We start from the raw sequence: 16,980 nt of genomic DNA on the forward strand, positions 1-16,980 counted from the left end.
TGGATTTAAGAATGAAGTGCAGACGACCATACTCAATCAACCCATTAACCAGGATGTCTTGTTTGGCCCTGCAGTGGATACCATCTTAGAAAAGATGAAAAAAGATACGGACACCGCTAAGTCTATGGGTGCACTTCAATTTCAACAGCCTCGAAGCTCTTTTCGTCGCTCCTCTTTTCGAGGCTCAGGCAGAGGCAACACATCCCAGGCCTCTTCCTCATTAAAAAGTACTACACAAAGCACCTTTAATAGAGGCTCCAATAGAGTAGGTTTAGAGGGAACAATAACAAAGGTAGAGGACGTGGTTGTAACAACACCAGAGCTTCCACCACCACCAAACTGTGACTTGTTCACACTCTCTCCAGACCATTTAACCCCAGTCGGAGGGCGAATAACACAATTCCTACCAGTCTGGTACGCCATCACTACAGACAGGTGGGTGAGACAAATTATCCAGTATGGTTACTGCCTGGAACTCATTTCTACTCCACCCAACATACCGCCCAAACACCGTCCAATGTCCAAAGAACACATCACGCTGTTACAACAAGAGGTGCTCTCCATGCTACAAAAAGGTGCCATTGAGCCAGTCCCATTTCAACATCAAGGGACAGGAGTATATTCTCTATACTTCCTCATCCCCAAAAAAGACGGATCCCTCAGACCAATATTGGACCTAAGACCTCTGAACCAATACATACTATCAGGGCATTTCTATATGATCACTTTACAACAAGTGCTCCCACTGGTCCAGCAAGGCGACTTCCTTGCTACATTAGACCTCAAAGATGCCTACTTTCACATCCCTATACATCCAGCTCACAGGAGATACCTCAGGTTCACAATCGAAGGTCACCACTATCAATTCAAAGTTTTCCCCTTAGGGGTAACTACAGCACCAAGGGTTTTTACAAAATGCCTAGCAGTAGTAGCAGCACACCTCAGAAGGCAACACATCCATGTGTTCCCCTACATCGACGATTGGCTCATAAAAGCCAACTCAAACTCTGTGTGCCAGCCATACCTCACAGACAATCCAGCTACTGCACAGTCTAGGGTTTTTCATAAATTACCCAAAATCACTTCTGCAACCCTCCCACATACAACAATATCTGGGAGCAACAGTAAATACCTCAGTGGGGAAGGCATATCCAAATCCAGCTAGGATAGCCAACGTACAATCTCTCATTCTAAAATTTCAAATACAACACTCTCTACCAGCTCAAGTGTTCATGCAGCTTATAGGCATGATGGCCTCCTGCATTTTCATCGTCCGTCATTCTCGCCTTCGCATGCGTCCCTTACAAGAATGCCTAGCACGGCAGTGGAACCAGGCTCGAGGATAATTAAAAGACATGGGGCCAGATGTAGGTAGCCAAATACCGGTCGGTAACGGCCGAATTCGGCCGTTACCGACCGGTATTTGGCTTTCGACATGTAGGGGGATTGCAACAGGGCATTTCGGTAATTTTACCGATTCGGTAAATATACCGGTCGGTAAATTTACCGACCGGTATTTTTACAGAATCGATAAAATTGAGATGTAGGTGGGACTCTTCTGAGTCCCACAAGCCCTACAAATTCGGTATTTTACCATCAAATTCAATTTGATGGTAAAATACCGATTCAGGTGTGCATGCACATGTGTGCATGCACACCTGTGCCATATGACAGGCAGACCTGCCCTTAGGGCAGGTATGCCTGCCACATGGCCCCCGAACCTTTTTTGGGGGTGCTAGAGGGTGTCAAAGTGACACCCCCTGCACCCTTGTCAAAATCTGTATTTACCGATTCGGTAAATACCGACCGGTAATGCCCCATTCATTCCTATGGGCTTCAAAGCCCATAGGAATGAATGGAGCATTACCGGTCGGTATTTACCGAATCAGTAAATACAGATATTTACCGATTCGATAAATGGAACATCTGGATGTTCCTACATACCCCCCTTCCTATTTACCGATTCTTAATTACCGAATCGGTAACATTCGGTAATTAAGAATTTTACCGATTCTTAATTACCGAATCGGTAAAATTCGGTAATTAAGAATCGGTAAATAAGTTCTACCTACATCTGGCCCCTAGTGTTGGTAGATAGTCGCACTTACAACTCTCTGCAGTGGTGGAACTCACAAAACCTTTCCAAGGGGCGACTGTTCCAAGAGCCAGTTCCACAAGTAGTATTAACAGCGGACGCATCACTAACAGGTTGGGGAGCCCATCTCCTTCAATACACAGTCCAAGGTCTCTGGACAGTGAAACAGAAGACACTACACATAAACTACTTAGAGTTACTAGCAGTATTTCTAGCGATGAAAGCCTTTCAGAAATACTTGTACAACAAGGCTGTGTTAATCCGGACAGACAACATGACAGCCATGTACTACATCCAAAAACAGGGAGGGACACACTCTCTGCAGCTGTCTCACCTAGCACAACGCATATGGAAGTGGGCGATTTCACAAAACATTTATCTCCTGGCAGAATATCTCCCAGGAATAGACAATCAGATAGCAGATCTACTGAGCCGACACAGTCAACAAGTACACGAATGGGAGATTCACCCTCAAGTTCTTCAACAGTTCTTCCAAAAGTGGGGACATCCAGAAATAGATCGGTTTGCCACAATTGAAAACTCAAAATGCCCGTCCTTTGCCGCCAGGTTCCCACACCCGTTGTCACAAGGCAATGCGATATGGATGAACTGGTCAGGCAGATTTGCGTACGCTTTTCCACCAGCCCCACTGATTCCATTAGTGGCACGCAAACTAAGGCAACAGTCACTCTCAATGATCCTGGTTGCTCCCACATGGGCAAGACAGTCATGGTACACGACACTCCTGGAACTCTCTGTAGTCCCCCATCAAAGGCTGCGCCTTTCGCCACAATTGCTAACACAGAACCATAGAGAAATCAGGCACCCAGATCCCAATCAGATTAACCTAGCGATCTGGCTCCTGAGGTCTTAGAGTTCGGATATCTTAACTTGCCTCCCGACTGCATGAACATTATCAAGGAAGCAAGGCGTCCCACTACCAGAGCATGCTACGCAGCTAAATAGAAAAGATTTGTAATTTATTGTAATAATAATCAAATCAGTCCATTGGATGCCTCCATCCAAAACTTAATTTGTTACCTGCTACATCTTCAAAGATGTAACCTAGCATACTCATCAATAAGGCTACACCTTACTGCTATAGCAGCATATCTTCAAAACAGACAACATGTCTCCCTGTTTAGAATACCACCTATCAAAGCTTTTATGGAAGGACTTAAAAGAATTATCCCTCCAAAGCATCCACCTTCTCTAGTCTGGAACCTAAACATAGTACTTACCAGACTCATGGGACCTCCCTACGAACCACTTCATTCATGCGAACTACAATTCTTAACATGGAAGGTGGCTTTTTTAATTGCCATTACCTCCCTCAGGCGAGTAAGTGAGCTACAGGCACTAACCATTCAGGAACCTTTCATGCAAATACACCACAATAAGGTAGTACTCCGTACGAACCCTACATTTATGCCAAAAGTTATCTCCACTTTTCACATCAATCAGTCCATAGAATTGCCAGTTTTCTTTCCAAACCCGCAATCAGTAGCAGAAAGAGCTCTACACACACTAGACGTTAAATGAACTCTGCTATATTATGTTGACAGAACAAGATCATTCATTAAGACAAAGCAACTATTTGTTGCCTTTTCACCACAACATAAGAGTAATCCCGTTTCCAAGACAGGAATAGCCAGATGGATTGTTAAATGCATTCAAATATGCTATCAAAAAGCAAAGCGCACTTTAACAGTTCCCCCAAGAGCACACTCGACGCGCAAAATGGGGGCATCCATGGCTTTCCTAGGAAATATTCCCTTAGAAGACATATGTAGGGCAGCTACATGGTCTACCATACACACTTTCACTAAACACTACTGTGTTGACGTGCAAGCTAAGCAACAAGCTGCTGTAGGCCAGGCTGTCCTTAAAACTCTTTTTCAAGCCACTGCAGCTGGTACAGGTAACCACCGCTAGAGGAGAAACTGCTATACAGTCTATGCTAAGATATGAATTCAGCAGCCCACATGCCTCGAACGGAAAATGCTACTTACCAGTATGCATCTGTTCTTGGCATGTAGGGCTGCTGACATTCATATCGCCCACCCTCCTCCCCGGTGCCTGTCACAGCTGCAGGGTTACCTTCTTAACATACATTTACATGGTCATCTTTTATTTTTCTATACTCCATCTTTGCCACAATGGCGAAAAACAATCTGAAGATGGAGAAGATGCCCATGCGCACTGTAGTCCAGGGGAGGAGTCACCTATCTCATGATACTTCGAAGACTCTTGCAAGACAACAAGGTGCAAACAACCGGACCCAACACTAGGCGGCAGCAATCTGTGCTAAGATATGAATGTCAGCACCCCTACATGCCAAGAACAGATGCATACTGGTAAGTAGCATTTTCCTTTCCCTCCAGCTTAGGACTGCAGTCGGTGAACACCGCATGTCTCGTGGGACGTTACTCCGATTCGGTGTGGGACAGGGTCGCTCTGGTGCTGCCACAGTGCCCGGAGGAAGCCTTGGCTGTGCTCTCCTGTGCAGTTGCCGAAGGGAGAGACACAGCGAAGTTCACCATACGGTGTGGGCTGGACACCACTGACTCACTGGGCAGGACGATTTCAACGTCACTAGCCCTGAGATGCTACGTCTGGCTGAGGTCCACTGGCTTTCGGTTGATGTCCAAGCTACGCTTTTGGACATACCCTTTAATGGCTCAAGCGCTTTAAGGTCTACAGGGCTATGGCCAGGTCCTTGGGCCTCGCTTCTACCTCTCGCCTCATGCAGTCAGCTTTGCGCCCCTTTCCTGGCTGCAGAAGGGGTGCCCTGCCACATTCCACCCAGAGTCACTGGCCTGCGCAAGCTGTCCAGCCTCTACGAGGTCGGGGCGTGGGACCCATCCCCGTGATTCTGGGGGCCGGCGGGCAGGCCAGTCCACTAGCGCCCCCTCTGCAGCAGTCTCCAAGCCCTCCTAGTCCGACCTTTCAGGGCCACCATTCGCCAATGGGCGGCAGGATTCGCCATCACCTCCCCCCTGGCTCAACAACACGTCGGACAGGTGGGTTTGCAGATAGCCCGAAGGGGCTACTCCCCTTCGAGACTACCCCTCCATCCATGCCACCTCAATTCCATTGCATGTTGGAGGATCACTTGGCCCTTCTCCACCAGGAAGTTACCGCTCTCTTGGCTAAGGTAGTCATCTAGCAAGTTCCTGCCCCAGAAGTAGGTTGTGGTTGTTATTCCCACTACTTTCTGGTGCCCAGGAACGTCAACCGCTTCAAAATGTCAAAATGTTGACATTGGCTCAGGCCCTGTCTATACTGATGATCTATCCTATGCTATTAGACCATTGTATTGTAAACTTGTCTGATATGCGCATTGTTAATTAAAAGATTTTTAAAAAATTAAAAATGTACCTTTTTGGTTGCCATCACCTCTTCTCGCAGGGTGAGTGAGCTTCAGGCTCTTTCTTCCAAACCTCCTTTCCTGACTGATCATCCGGACAAGGTTGTCCTTCACACTAGGTCTTCTTTCCTTCCCAAAGTGGTTACCTCTTTCCACATAGGACAAATAGGACCATCACTTTGCCCACCTTCTTCTTGCCCCCGCATCCTTCTAAAGAATAGGAGGGGCTCCAAAGTTAGGATCCAAAACGTGCACTTTCATTCTATCTGGACGCACAAAACAATACCGGGTGGATGATCAGCTCTTTGTTGGCTATGTGGGTGCCAAGAAAGGTTGGGCCTTGCAAAAGGGGACCATCTCTTGATCTTTGCATCAAAATTTGTTATTCGTTAGCGAAAAAGGAACTTCAAGTGGGGCTGCACGCTCATTCCACCAGGGCAACAGGAGCCACTACTACATAGGGACGTGGAGTTCCTCTTCATGACATCTGCCAGGTAGCCACAAGGGCTTAATTGCACACGTTAACCAAACATTACTGCCAGGGCAGCCAAGTCCGGAGAGACTGCTTCTTTGGTTTTCCAGGACTTTCTGGTGTGAACTTAGTTCGCAGACCCACCTGCATGGTTGGTATTGCTGGCGTATCCATTCTAAGGGGAGGAATCCATAACTGATAGTCTCTTTCAGATGAACAAGTTACTTACCTTCGGTAACAATATATCTGTAAGAGACATAGATTAGTTGTGGATTCCTCACCGCCCCATCCATCCTTCCCGTTCTTCTAGGGTAAGGGACTACCTTACAGGGCCCCAGTTTTGTTCACCAGTGGTCAGTATCTTGCATGGCTCTGCGCTTCTAGCGTTGAATGTCGTGTAAAGAACTTAGGTCAGCGTGCAGGGGCGGCGTCTAAGTAGATATTGCGACGTCATTCCGGTGAGCACGACGAACGCGGAGTCGACCAGTGCCACCTACCGACGCGCAGAGGTCTTGCTGAAGAAAAATTCTTCGGATCCAGTCTGACGCCTGCGGTAATTCTAAGGTGAGGAATCTATAACTAATATATGTCTCTTACAGATTTATTGTTACCGAAGGTAAGTAACTTCTTTGACTAGTTAGTTTATCTCCGTTATAAGCATGTGTTGAAATTATGACATCTACATCATTTTTTTATTTTTTAAATATCTTAGTTTTTCTCATATTTTGTAACAATCTAGGATTATCTGAGTCATGATGCCTGTATATGCGAATCATCATTTTGAGAATAATTGATATATCTGTGACGTGTTGCATGAAAAGAAGTGCATACTTGTCTGTACAGGAGGCCTATGCTTATAAAACATTGCATGCTACTACCTGTTCGCACTGTTGCACTTCAGTTCCCAACCTGCAAATAATAACGCATGTGTAAATACAAACATGGCTAGTTAAACCAGTCAGTTGTTACATTGGGTGCATAGCATTAGCGTTCATAGGAGGTAGAAATGCGTATCGCTTTCAGTATGTCACTGGGAGGTTGTGCATAAAAAAAAAAGAATGGGCCAATAAGACATATGTTATCTAGACTTCAAAAACAATAATAAAACAAAGAAACAGCCATCGAATAGGAACAAAGAGAATATGTATGGTGTGACAGGGCACGTAAATGTGTATCTTGTGCAAGTCATTATGTTGGCTCGCCAGGGTGGCACTAAGGCTCATGAGGGTTTCAGAAATCCCTGCCATCTAATCAATTGGTTCGGGGCAATGGAAGACTCCCAACTGCGGATTCGGGCCACAGGTGTGCTGCATCATAGGTCGTGGTGCGAACTATGGATATCTTGCGTCTCATGGCTCGGGACCTTCAGTGGTTGGGTTATGTACTGGCGGGAGGAGTGCCGACGTCATCCTCGCCCCTGCAACTCTTAAAGGCTGTGAGTATGGCATCCCAGTACTGTGTTACGGGATATTTCCGGAGCCCCGCTGTTTCCTCCCTTGTAGTGTTGTACTTTCTGCCTGCGCCCATATCGTTAGTGATCTTTCCCAACTGACTGTCTCTTGGGGCATTGTGCTTCCACCTCTTTGTGATTAATCGCTTCGCTACTATCAACCCCAGGTCTCAAAATCGTGATGTGACTTTGTTCTTCTTGGTCCTGGCATAGAGCCCCAATATGTAAACTTATCTGGTATGTGGCAGGGATGTGCCAGTGCAGAGTGCAAGTGATGTGGCTATATCTTGTCAATAAAGTTGTAAGGAGGTGCAGGACCATAACATGTGGATCAGGTTCACATCTATTTGCTGGCAGCGTGGGCACACGGAGGTGGCAATGTTAAAGTATTTGTTTATTTTGTCGGTTGAAAGGTATGCTCTCTGTATAATGCATGTTTGTATTAGTTTGACTTTGGAGCTTCTCGGTATATACGAAGAGCTGGCCAGGACAGCGCTCCATTCCATTCCTTTTCTCTCCAAGGTTGACCCCTGTTCGTTTCCCAGTACGTGCGGAGACTTAGCATCGGTTTCAGTGTATGTGTGAGTAGAGCTGCCACTAGCCAGTGTTTTATATGCGTTCCTGCACCCATTGCATGTAAATATTGTAGTAGCTGATATGTTGGCGGCACAGTCGTCCGACTTCCCCCAGGAGGCCGAAAGGGCCCTTGTTAGAGAAGTGTGCAATAAAAATTGCCCTACCGGCAAGCCACTGTCTCTGCCAGTGCCTCAAAAGTGAGTAGTGCACCATCCGAATATAAGTCGCCCAGGGTGTCTATGCCCACTGCATGTCAATGTGTAAGAGCCTCTTCGGATGTACCCGCCCTCCCTCTGGGCGTCCCCAAGAGCGGCAGTATCGGAGCATATGGGATTACTGCCATGAGTAAGGTGCAGGCTCCTTCTATAGCACTTATGCGCCAGTTCCAAATGTAATTGGGATGGCCGTGGGGACTTGGTGGCAGGATGGAAAAGGTGATATATCGGAGTTTGGGTCCAGGGCTGTTGCAGGGTAGGCGTGTCTACCAGACCCTTGCCACGTAGCCACTTTGTCACCCATTGTAGCTGAGCTGCTATATAATACAGCTCCATATTAGGGACAGCCAATCCACCCTGGCTGGGGGGGGGGGCATATAGTTTCCACAAAGCAACTCGGGCCTGCCTTTGTTCCAGATTAGGTCACGGAACATACATTGCAGCTCGCGGAAGATCTTGGTCGGGACATAGACTGGGAGATTAAAAAAATATGATAGCAATTTTGGAAGGACAATCATCTTGATCAAGGTGATACGGCTCATAACATTTAGTGGGAGAGACTTCCAAAATTGTACTTGGGGCCCTAACAGCTGAAATTGCTCTCGTTAAATTGCCTTCCAATAAATCATCGGGCATCCTGTATATGAAGACACTAAGATAGCGAAATGTAGTGGAGTACCACGGAAGAAGAGAGCCACTGAGAAGAATGTCCATTTCAACTGTATCTTCACTAAAGGGATAAACCCCCGACTTGGCCCAGTTGACTCGAAGGCCCGACACCTTCTCAAATTCCCCATCTACATCATATTTAGATTAGTTGAAAGTCTTTACGACATTTGACAGTCAACATTGTGCATTCTGAAGGTAAGGCACGGTTCAGTGAGGAACCTATATTTAATCCATCTCATTCATCCACCCCAAATTCTAGCATGTTTCTGTGGCCAGCCCTGACCCTAGTCTTGAAGCTGTTATAGTTGAGACATCTGAAGTTTCAGCTTCTGCATTGTGTTCTCCAAATGAGACACCCTCTCCCTGCCAATTTTTTTATCTCGTACTCTCGCAAGAGACCCACATCGCTGGCTACAGCATCAGTTCTTGTCTCAAGAGAAAGGCCCTGGTTATTGCCATTGCTACCAAGATGGCGTTACTTTTATTAGTACCGACCTTTGCTCTCCGTTTGGAACACTGATGTTTCGTTATTTCAGCGGGAAGGGCATCCATGACCTACATAGTCTGGTTGTATGCAAAGTACTGGGATGTCACCTTAGCTGTTTTAAGTCTTCAACATTGCAGCAGTAGCTGATGTTAACATATGGTGGAGTCATGGTAATATGAGCTGCTAACCAAATAGCGTCAGGGAGACAGTGGATCTAATGCAAGTGAGATAACAAGCAGACCCAATGCTTGTAGCTGGCCCCCATCATATTCACTTGGTGTCACCATTGGCTCTGCAGGGGAGTACCCAATAACTGCAGCAAAAGCAGCCTTGAACATGTCGTAGGTGACCTCAGAAGTAAGCCATTATCTTTGTCCATGAAGTGAGGTTCTCCTTATAAGTATATCCCCCATTGCAACTGTAGAATGTCAGTAGCTGCAGCTATGAGGTTGTGCCTTACAAGCGGTGGCTTTCCTTGGCCATGTCCAGCACTTGCCCTCTCTAGCTGCATCCCCTATCTCCTGTTGTGCCAGGCACAAGTCTCAAAGCCTTGTTGTAGGTAAAAACGGTGAGATTTTCCTTGGAGTTTGGTGTCCATTAGATAAGCAAGCAACCCTGTCATGTGTGGACCAGTGATGAAGTATAGGGGGTGTTCAAAGTGTCACAGATGCAAGTGGCTGCTGCAACCGTTACCTGCGTGCCCAGATAGTTGAAACGTGCTGTATTACTGGGGTGGTGGGAGGTACAGAGGGACTAGATGAGATCCAAGCAGGAGGAGGGCTATGCTGTGTGTCAATAGGCCACCATACACTCACCTCTTGCAGCCAGAAGAGTGTGCCTTCTTTACGAACTACCTCCTCCTCACTTCAAGCTCTGATGCTGAAGGGGCAGTATTTGGCACTATATCCTTCTTACAATGTCTGCTTTAATCTTGTCATTAGCTCATCGCCTGGGCTCAGTTGTAGACTTTCTCCCAGTCTTCAGTTGTTCCAAGTGTAACGATCCATGGGATGGGAAGGAGTGAATGGGCAGTATTGCCCAAGTCAAGTGACCACTCCCCAAAGGAGTCTCTGGCATCTGCCTACTGTCAGTGGGTCCAAAGCCTGAAATATTCCTCATAGGCTCTCTGCTGCTGTGCCCCCAAAGGATACTGCCAGTATCGCGCATTGAGCACAGGGCAAGCCAGTAGCACTCTTCACTTTTGTCTTTCAAGTAGCAGGTACTTACCATGAGGACTGCTGAAGTATTGTCCTTCACTTGTAATACATTGCATGCTGTTTACTCTACCGACTCCAGCTCGTGCTCCAAATCACCGCACTCCTCTGCAGCACTGGATGCAGCCTATGATGGCTTGGGGTACAGAAGTCAAGCATATTGACGAAGCACTGGGCTGGACATTAGTCTAGAGTGCATTCGCCATCATGTCTACCTATGTTTGACTGATCGGAAACCTATTGCTCAAGCCTTGCCTGTACACTTTAGAGTACTTGCATATATTGGATCGCAGTAGAATTTGAGATGAAACCACTGAATGTTTTGCAGAACCCAGGTATCTTTTGATATTCCGGTTTGCAAAAATCATTCACCTTCCCCTAACAGGTGTCTTCAGTGCACCTGTGCTTACCTGTAAAAGACTCTGCTTCATATCTGTGTCCTCCTATACATGGCCTAGATCATCCAAGCCAAACTCTCAAGGAGCTGGATGAAGTGAACAGCCTCTTGTCTTGCCACTATTTATATTCTATCCTTCCCACCCGGAAATCTTTGAACAAAGGATCCTCAGCTAACCATACAACCCCTTCCTTGACCAGACCTGGCAAAAACATTGTAGCCATACACCTTCTTTAAGAGGAACTGATCCTTCTCTGTGACTATATATGTTTCCACAAACGTTCACGTGGTCATAATAAAAGAAACACCAAACGAAGAGGCCCCTCGCCACCAATTCTACCATTGTCACTGCAAATTTCCCGTTTAGGGTCACCTCCAGATGGAGCCCTTTGTACCCTTCAGTGGAAAAACAGTCACATTATCTAGAGGGCATACCTCTGCCCCTCCTGCCAAAACATCTGTTTCCAGTCTCATCAGTGTCTTTTGACATGTTGCATTCCCTTGATAGTCGACCAATCGCAATGAAAAAACTGGCCTTTCACATGTTCTCCATGCTGTCACTCTCTTTTCTTTAATCTCCAGCAATTTGGAAATGAAGATGAGATTTGTAGCATCTCCCTCCTTTGTCTTTTGTACATTGCTGTCAATATCAGGATATGGGCATTACACCTTCAGTCTTTTGCAAATGTTCGTTTATAATGGTACACTCAATTTGTTATCCAGCTATCTTGCCACACTTCGGGAGAGTTCCCCTTTCCGAAGATTGTCAAAAAAGCTGCTAGTGTCTTCTCTTGCAACTTAATCCATTTGGCTCAGAGTGAAAAATTCTCACTGTGATTCGGTTTCTGTCTACTTATTGTTTTGCAGCGGTTTAATCATCACTTGTGCCAGTATCGTCCTCTGTGCCACGATCCATGTATTGTCTCCACTTAGTTGGCGGGTCTGTTTTAGCATGTGTGCCCTGGTTATATGTGCAGAACTCTAATCTTAATCCTGCCTCACAGGTCTCTGCTTGGTTACCCTACCACAAAGGCTCAATGAGCAAAGCATCTCTACCAGCTGACTATTCAGCGCCACATGAATGGGCGCCAGGACCTACTATCCTGCAGTGCGGACAGGTTCATCCACTGATTCCCTCCAAGTGGGAGCTTGTTACAGTCTATGGCCATGCACAGCAATGAACATTGGGACCTTCCCTCACTTTAGGGCGTGCCAATGTATCTCTTAGTGCTAAGCTCTCCCTGCAGTGTCTTTTTGGCAGCTTTGCCCCGTGTGCCAATTAATGACGTGGTGGCTGCAGCAGTAGACTGCTTGGAGCATTTAGCATGTATTCTGCGTATACTAGACAAGCTGCGTGTCAAGTGCTCTCCTTCTGTTCATGGGTTGCCAGACAGGCCTCCTTATCAGTGGCCGGATCTAATCAGCTGGTAGAGGCAGACAGACTACTCTGGTTTGGCGACCATCGTCCAGCTCTACTAGAGAATTGCTCAATTTGTTGAAAAGTGTCTTAAAACACTCCTGTGTCTAATGAAACAAGCCAATTAACTAAATAACACTTACTTAACAATAGACATCCAATATTAGAGACCCAGTTCCCTAATTGAGAAGTAAAAGAACGCTATTACTTTTCTTTAAGCTGAGCAGCAAATAAGATGTGAAGAAAGTCTAAAAGGAAGTGATATGGGTTGTATCTAGACAAATGTCAGTTTTAGATTTGTCATTTTGTATTTAGGTTTTTACCGCAGACAATATCATGTGGCTTGTTGTACCTTAAGAGAGACTACCTTCCAAGTAAGTATCTGGTTTGTTCATTTCGCTCAGTGTGAGTCTATGAATATTTGTCTATGGGCCACTGGAAGGAAAAGTCTTTCATGGACTCTGTTTTAAGATCTTAAATTATTTCACCTTCCTAGAAAAAGATCGACATTGGAATTGAAAACATTTTTTTCCCTGTACATTAGCAGTTTTTTGCTTACTGAAGTTCTCAATTCCTATTTAAATTTAATCGGGAACTCCCTTTTTAAAATTCAGCTGTAAACTTTTTACCATGATTTGACATTAGATAATTTAATGTATTTGTCCATAAAACAAATTATTTATTGATATCCAATTGCAACTCAGTATTTTGATTATTATGCTGTAACTTGCATGTATAAGTAAAACCTTACCATAGTTTGGCTTAATGTTTAGAGAGGAAGATTCCTGTTGAGAAGAAGCCTATCAGTTTGATGAGCCTGCCTATGACGGGCTGCTTACGGAGGAGCTTCTCTGGTGATGAAGAGTTGACTCCTCCTTTTCGAACCCTTCCAACACAGACAGTCTCTGAGGCCTTCCAGCCTCCCAGCACTAGCAGAGAGTTCAGTCCCTACCTCCACACAGGTAATTAGTTTTATAAAGGTGACTCAGAGATACTACAAAATGAGTCAGTTTGTAGGTGTGGTATAAAAAAATCTGGTCTTGCTGACAGATTTTGCTAAGTCACAGATATTTGCTGTTTCTGTTTTAGGTAGAGAGAAAGGTGTTGACCGTATTTCTATTTGACATGCAACTTCCGAGTTTCCTTACAGGTTTATAACATTTCACTTATTCTATTTGGGTTTAAACCCCAACATTTTCCTCTTCTCCTTACATCACTTCAGTACTGGTTACTTCTAGCCCATTACCATCCAAAATTAAGCACCCTTTCCTCCATCCATGCTGCTTCCTATTTAGTCAGCAACAGATTTTTTTATAGAGGCATACGATGTTGGGCTGTCCCCAGATGTATTTTTTTTCGTATGTTTTTTCTTCTTTTAAACTAAGTTTTCTCTTAGTGAGTGCTCATGATGTTAGGACTTCAAAGATAGCATGCTCCAGCAGCCATATATCTCTGCCCACCTTCTCATTGCAAACTCTAAACATTAGGCCCTCATAACTTAATGTTGAATGTATTAATTTTTTACTTTGTAGCCGAAACATTTTTATTTTTGACTCGACCTTTTACTGTAGACATTATCAAATTTCTATTTTTGATATGTTTTTGCTTAAGTTTCTTTGTTTTATCTATGAGTAACAGATGCATGACATTTGAAAGCTATTCTGTAATGTGGAAAAGGTAGTTAAATATCGGTACAATGAGTAAATATTGTCAAATTCTCAAGACAGGTGTACGGGTACTCTTCTTTTTTCTGTGGTGGATGGGTATCAACCTCCCAGCTTAAGTCGAGACAGGCTGAGACAGACCTGTAGTAATTCCCCTTTCACTGAGAAGCTAATGGAGCTTTCTCAAGTCCAAAATCCGTTGATTCAAACGTGTAGTGGGCATCTCATTTGGTCCGACATTATCGTAGCAGTTGGTCAAGGATATAAGATTATAAGGAAGGACCTGCCAAACTGAGTTAGGGAAGATGAGTGGTTATATTTCGCGCCTACCTTACCATGGTCACATTGGTCTGCCGTCTCTTGATACTATCTGAGACTTTTTTCTTCAGATGGAGATATTTTCCAACGTTTCTATTGCTGGCCTTCTTTTTTACCTGTGTCAGGCCACAAAGTTGATACTGCTTTCACTGAGTTTATTCTCCATTTGTTAACCAGGTAATTGGTGACTTCTGTATCGAGATGTAGGCTACAGAGAGCGCAGGCATCATCTCCCTTTTAGATTTTTTGTCTTCTCTTGGCCTCCCTCAGCTAATCTTCTCTCCTAAACGTGAAGTGGATCTTTTTAAGCCTTTGACTCTCCTGTTTAGTCTCCCTTCTACTGACTTTTGTGAATCTGTATCATTGTATTTTGAGGATAAGGCACTCAACATACATTGCGCATTCAATGGTGCGGCTTTTGTATTAAGGAAAACTAGGAAACAAACAGTGGTCTCCCCGAGTTCTCCAGCTATCCTCTCGCAGTTTTCCTCTCTAGTGCTTGATGCAGGCATAGTGCTTTCCTGTACAATTAAGTCTGGATCTCCTAGTTATCCAGGTCCCACAAACATCTTTGGCTTGGTTATGGCTATGGATAATTTTGCCCAAGTGCTACAATACCTATGTAATGTACCTCTGATCTATGCCTCGCAACCCCCTCTCTGGAAAGAAGCCACAGTAGTTCTCTTCAGTAGACACCATTGGCAGATCCCACAGCCTTCAGTAACTCCTGTCCACTGCTTTCTTTTGCTTCAGAGAATCTGGAAAGAGGGACGAAAGGCCAGGTCTCCTCCTTAATAGAAAATAACAAAATTGTAGGTTCTATTCAAGCTGGATTCCACCCCCTGAACAGTACTGAGATGGCTGTGCTGCTGTCACAGATGGCAATAAGATGATAATATACAGAGGACGCATTGCTGCACTTGTGCTATTGTACCTTAGCACTGTATTTGACACTGGATCAAATGCCACAACCGGTGGAAATCTGCGATAAGGTACTCACCTGGCTCTCTTCCTTCCTGGAACATCTTACCCACTCTGTCCTGTTGACCCCTTTTTATTACATTATTGTTTGAGGACCTTGGCATGATATGCATGGTTAGGATCCCCTCTCATTCAGAATCTTTTTAATATCCATCTCACTGTTCTGGTTAACCTCATGTGCCGCTTCAGTTATTCTCCTGTGTCCTATTTGGATGATACACAGATTTGAATCTCCTATGCCTACCCGTCATCTGCCTCTGCCAACAATTTCTATTCATGTTTGTTTGCTTAGCCCTTTGGGCAAAAAAAAACCTAAAGTTGAATGGGGGTAGACCTGAGCTGCTGCCATTTTGCAAGGCCTATTTCATCTGATCCATTTATAGGTCGTTTTCTGAAACTTTGGACCCATTATGCCATCTTTGAATGAAATCTCTGCTGGAATAGCTGGACAAGCAATGGATACAAGTTCAAGGCTTTTTCAAGGATATAATTCAAATCAGTCCATGCCTGAAGGTGGTTTTTCCTTGGTGGGTGCAAGAGACAAATCTCTTGACAGGATTTCATTTACATCCCCAAATCGTCGATTTTGTGATCATGCCAGATGATTAACTAGAATTATGGGGAGCTCACTTACAAGATCTGGAGATCAGTGGAGAGTGAACTCAGCATTACCTAAACCTTCACAGAAATGTTTACATCTTAGGGCTTGAACTTTGAGTCTACGTTTTTTTTTCCCAAGAATAAAGGGATTGTCAGTGCTAATCCGCAAGGACTATACCACCACAGTGCACCACATCAACAAACAGGCTGGTACAAGATCTCGAGCATAATCTGGAGAAGCCTAAGGAATTTGGAAATGATTGCTTCGGTACTAGATATAGCTCAGAGTGGAACATGTTCCTGAAAGACGCAGACAACTAGTGTAGACTTTGAACAGAATAAAAAGCAGCGGCATGAATTGTAACTCAAACAAGAAACTCTAGACAGCATCTTTTCTCAGTGGAGCAAGCCAAACCTAGACTTATTTGCAACTCCACAAAATCGAAAGTGCCAGTTATATGCAAGTTTTGAATCCACAACCAGGTTCAGGGAGGAATGTATTTTTGATAGCATGTTCAGTAATCTTTGATCACTCTTTTAGTCTCAAGAATTTTCCACAAAATGAAGAGAGAACCATTCAAATCAGCCAGTTTGGCCCAGGCAGCATTGGTTCACCGGAAGCCTCCTCCTGTCTGAGAAGCATCACATTCAACTGAAACCATCTCTCAAAATTGTTGACAAGGAACCACAACAAAATATTTCATTCGGATCCAAAATCCTTATACTTGTCAGCCTCCTGAACGCAATGAGTTTGCACACTTGAAGATTCCAAAAGACTGTAAAGAAAATCATGGCAAAGCCAGGGCTGAATCTACCAATAGAACTTACCAACTTAAAAGGAAGCATTTCTGGTTATGGTGCCAATTATCGAAGGTTCACACTATAACAACACCACTGGAACAGATATAACCTTGTCTGTTATATTTACGTGAAATGTGTTCGGCTAATACTTCTGTATAAATACACTTATAGCAGCAAATTACACATTAGGAAATCCTCAACTTCACTGTGTTTCTGGTCAAATAGTTTCTTACAGGACAGTTTAGAGTTTTTCC

The 16,980-nt window shown here is 44.6% G+C and overlaps 1 protein-coding gene across 2 annotated transcripts in view; it reads left to right on the forward strand.

The window, feature by feature from the left end:
* MBTD1 (mbt domain containing 1) overlaps positions 1 to 16,980 on the forward strand; it is a 1,097,355-nt gene that overhangs the window by 937,434 nt on the left and 142,941 nt on the right. The window contains exon 16 of one of the 2 annotated variants that reach the window (XM_078654423.1): positions 13,136 to 13,324. The exons of the other annotated variant lie outside the window; for it this stretch is intronic. Within the exon in view, the coding sequence (XP_078510549.1) occupies positions 13,136 to 13,324 (189 nt within the window). The remainder of the gene's footprint in view (positions 1 to 13,135; positions 13,325 to 16,980) is intronic. 2 annotated transcript variants of the gene reach the window in all.

Source organism: Lissotriton helveticus, chromosome 7 (genome assembly GCF_964261635.1).
Source record: "Lissotriton helveticus chromosome 7, aLisHel1.1, whole genome shotgun sequence".
NCBI classification, from domain to species: domain Eukaryota; kingdom Metazoa; phylum Chordata; class Amphibia; order Caudata; family Salamandridae; genus Lissotriton; species Lissotriton helveticus.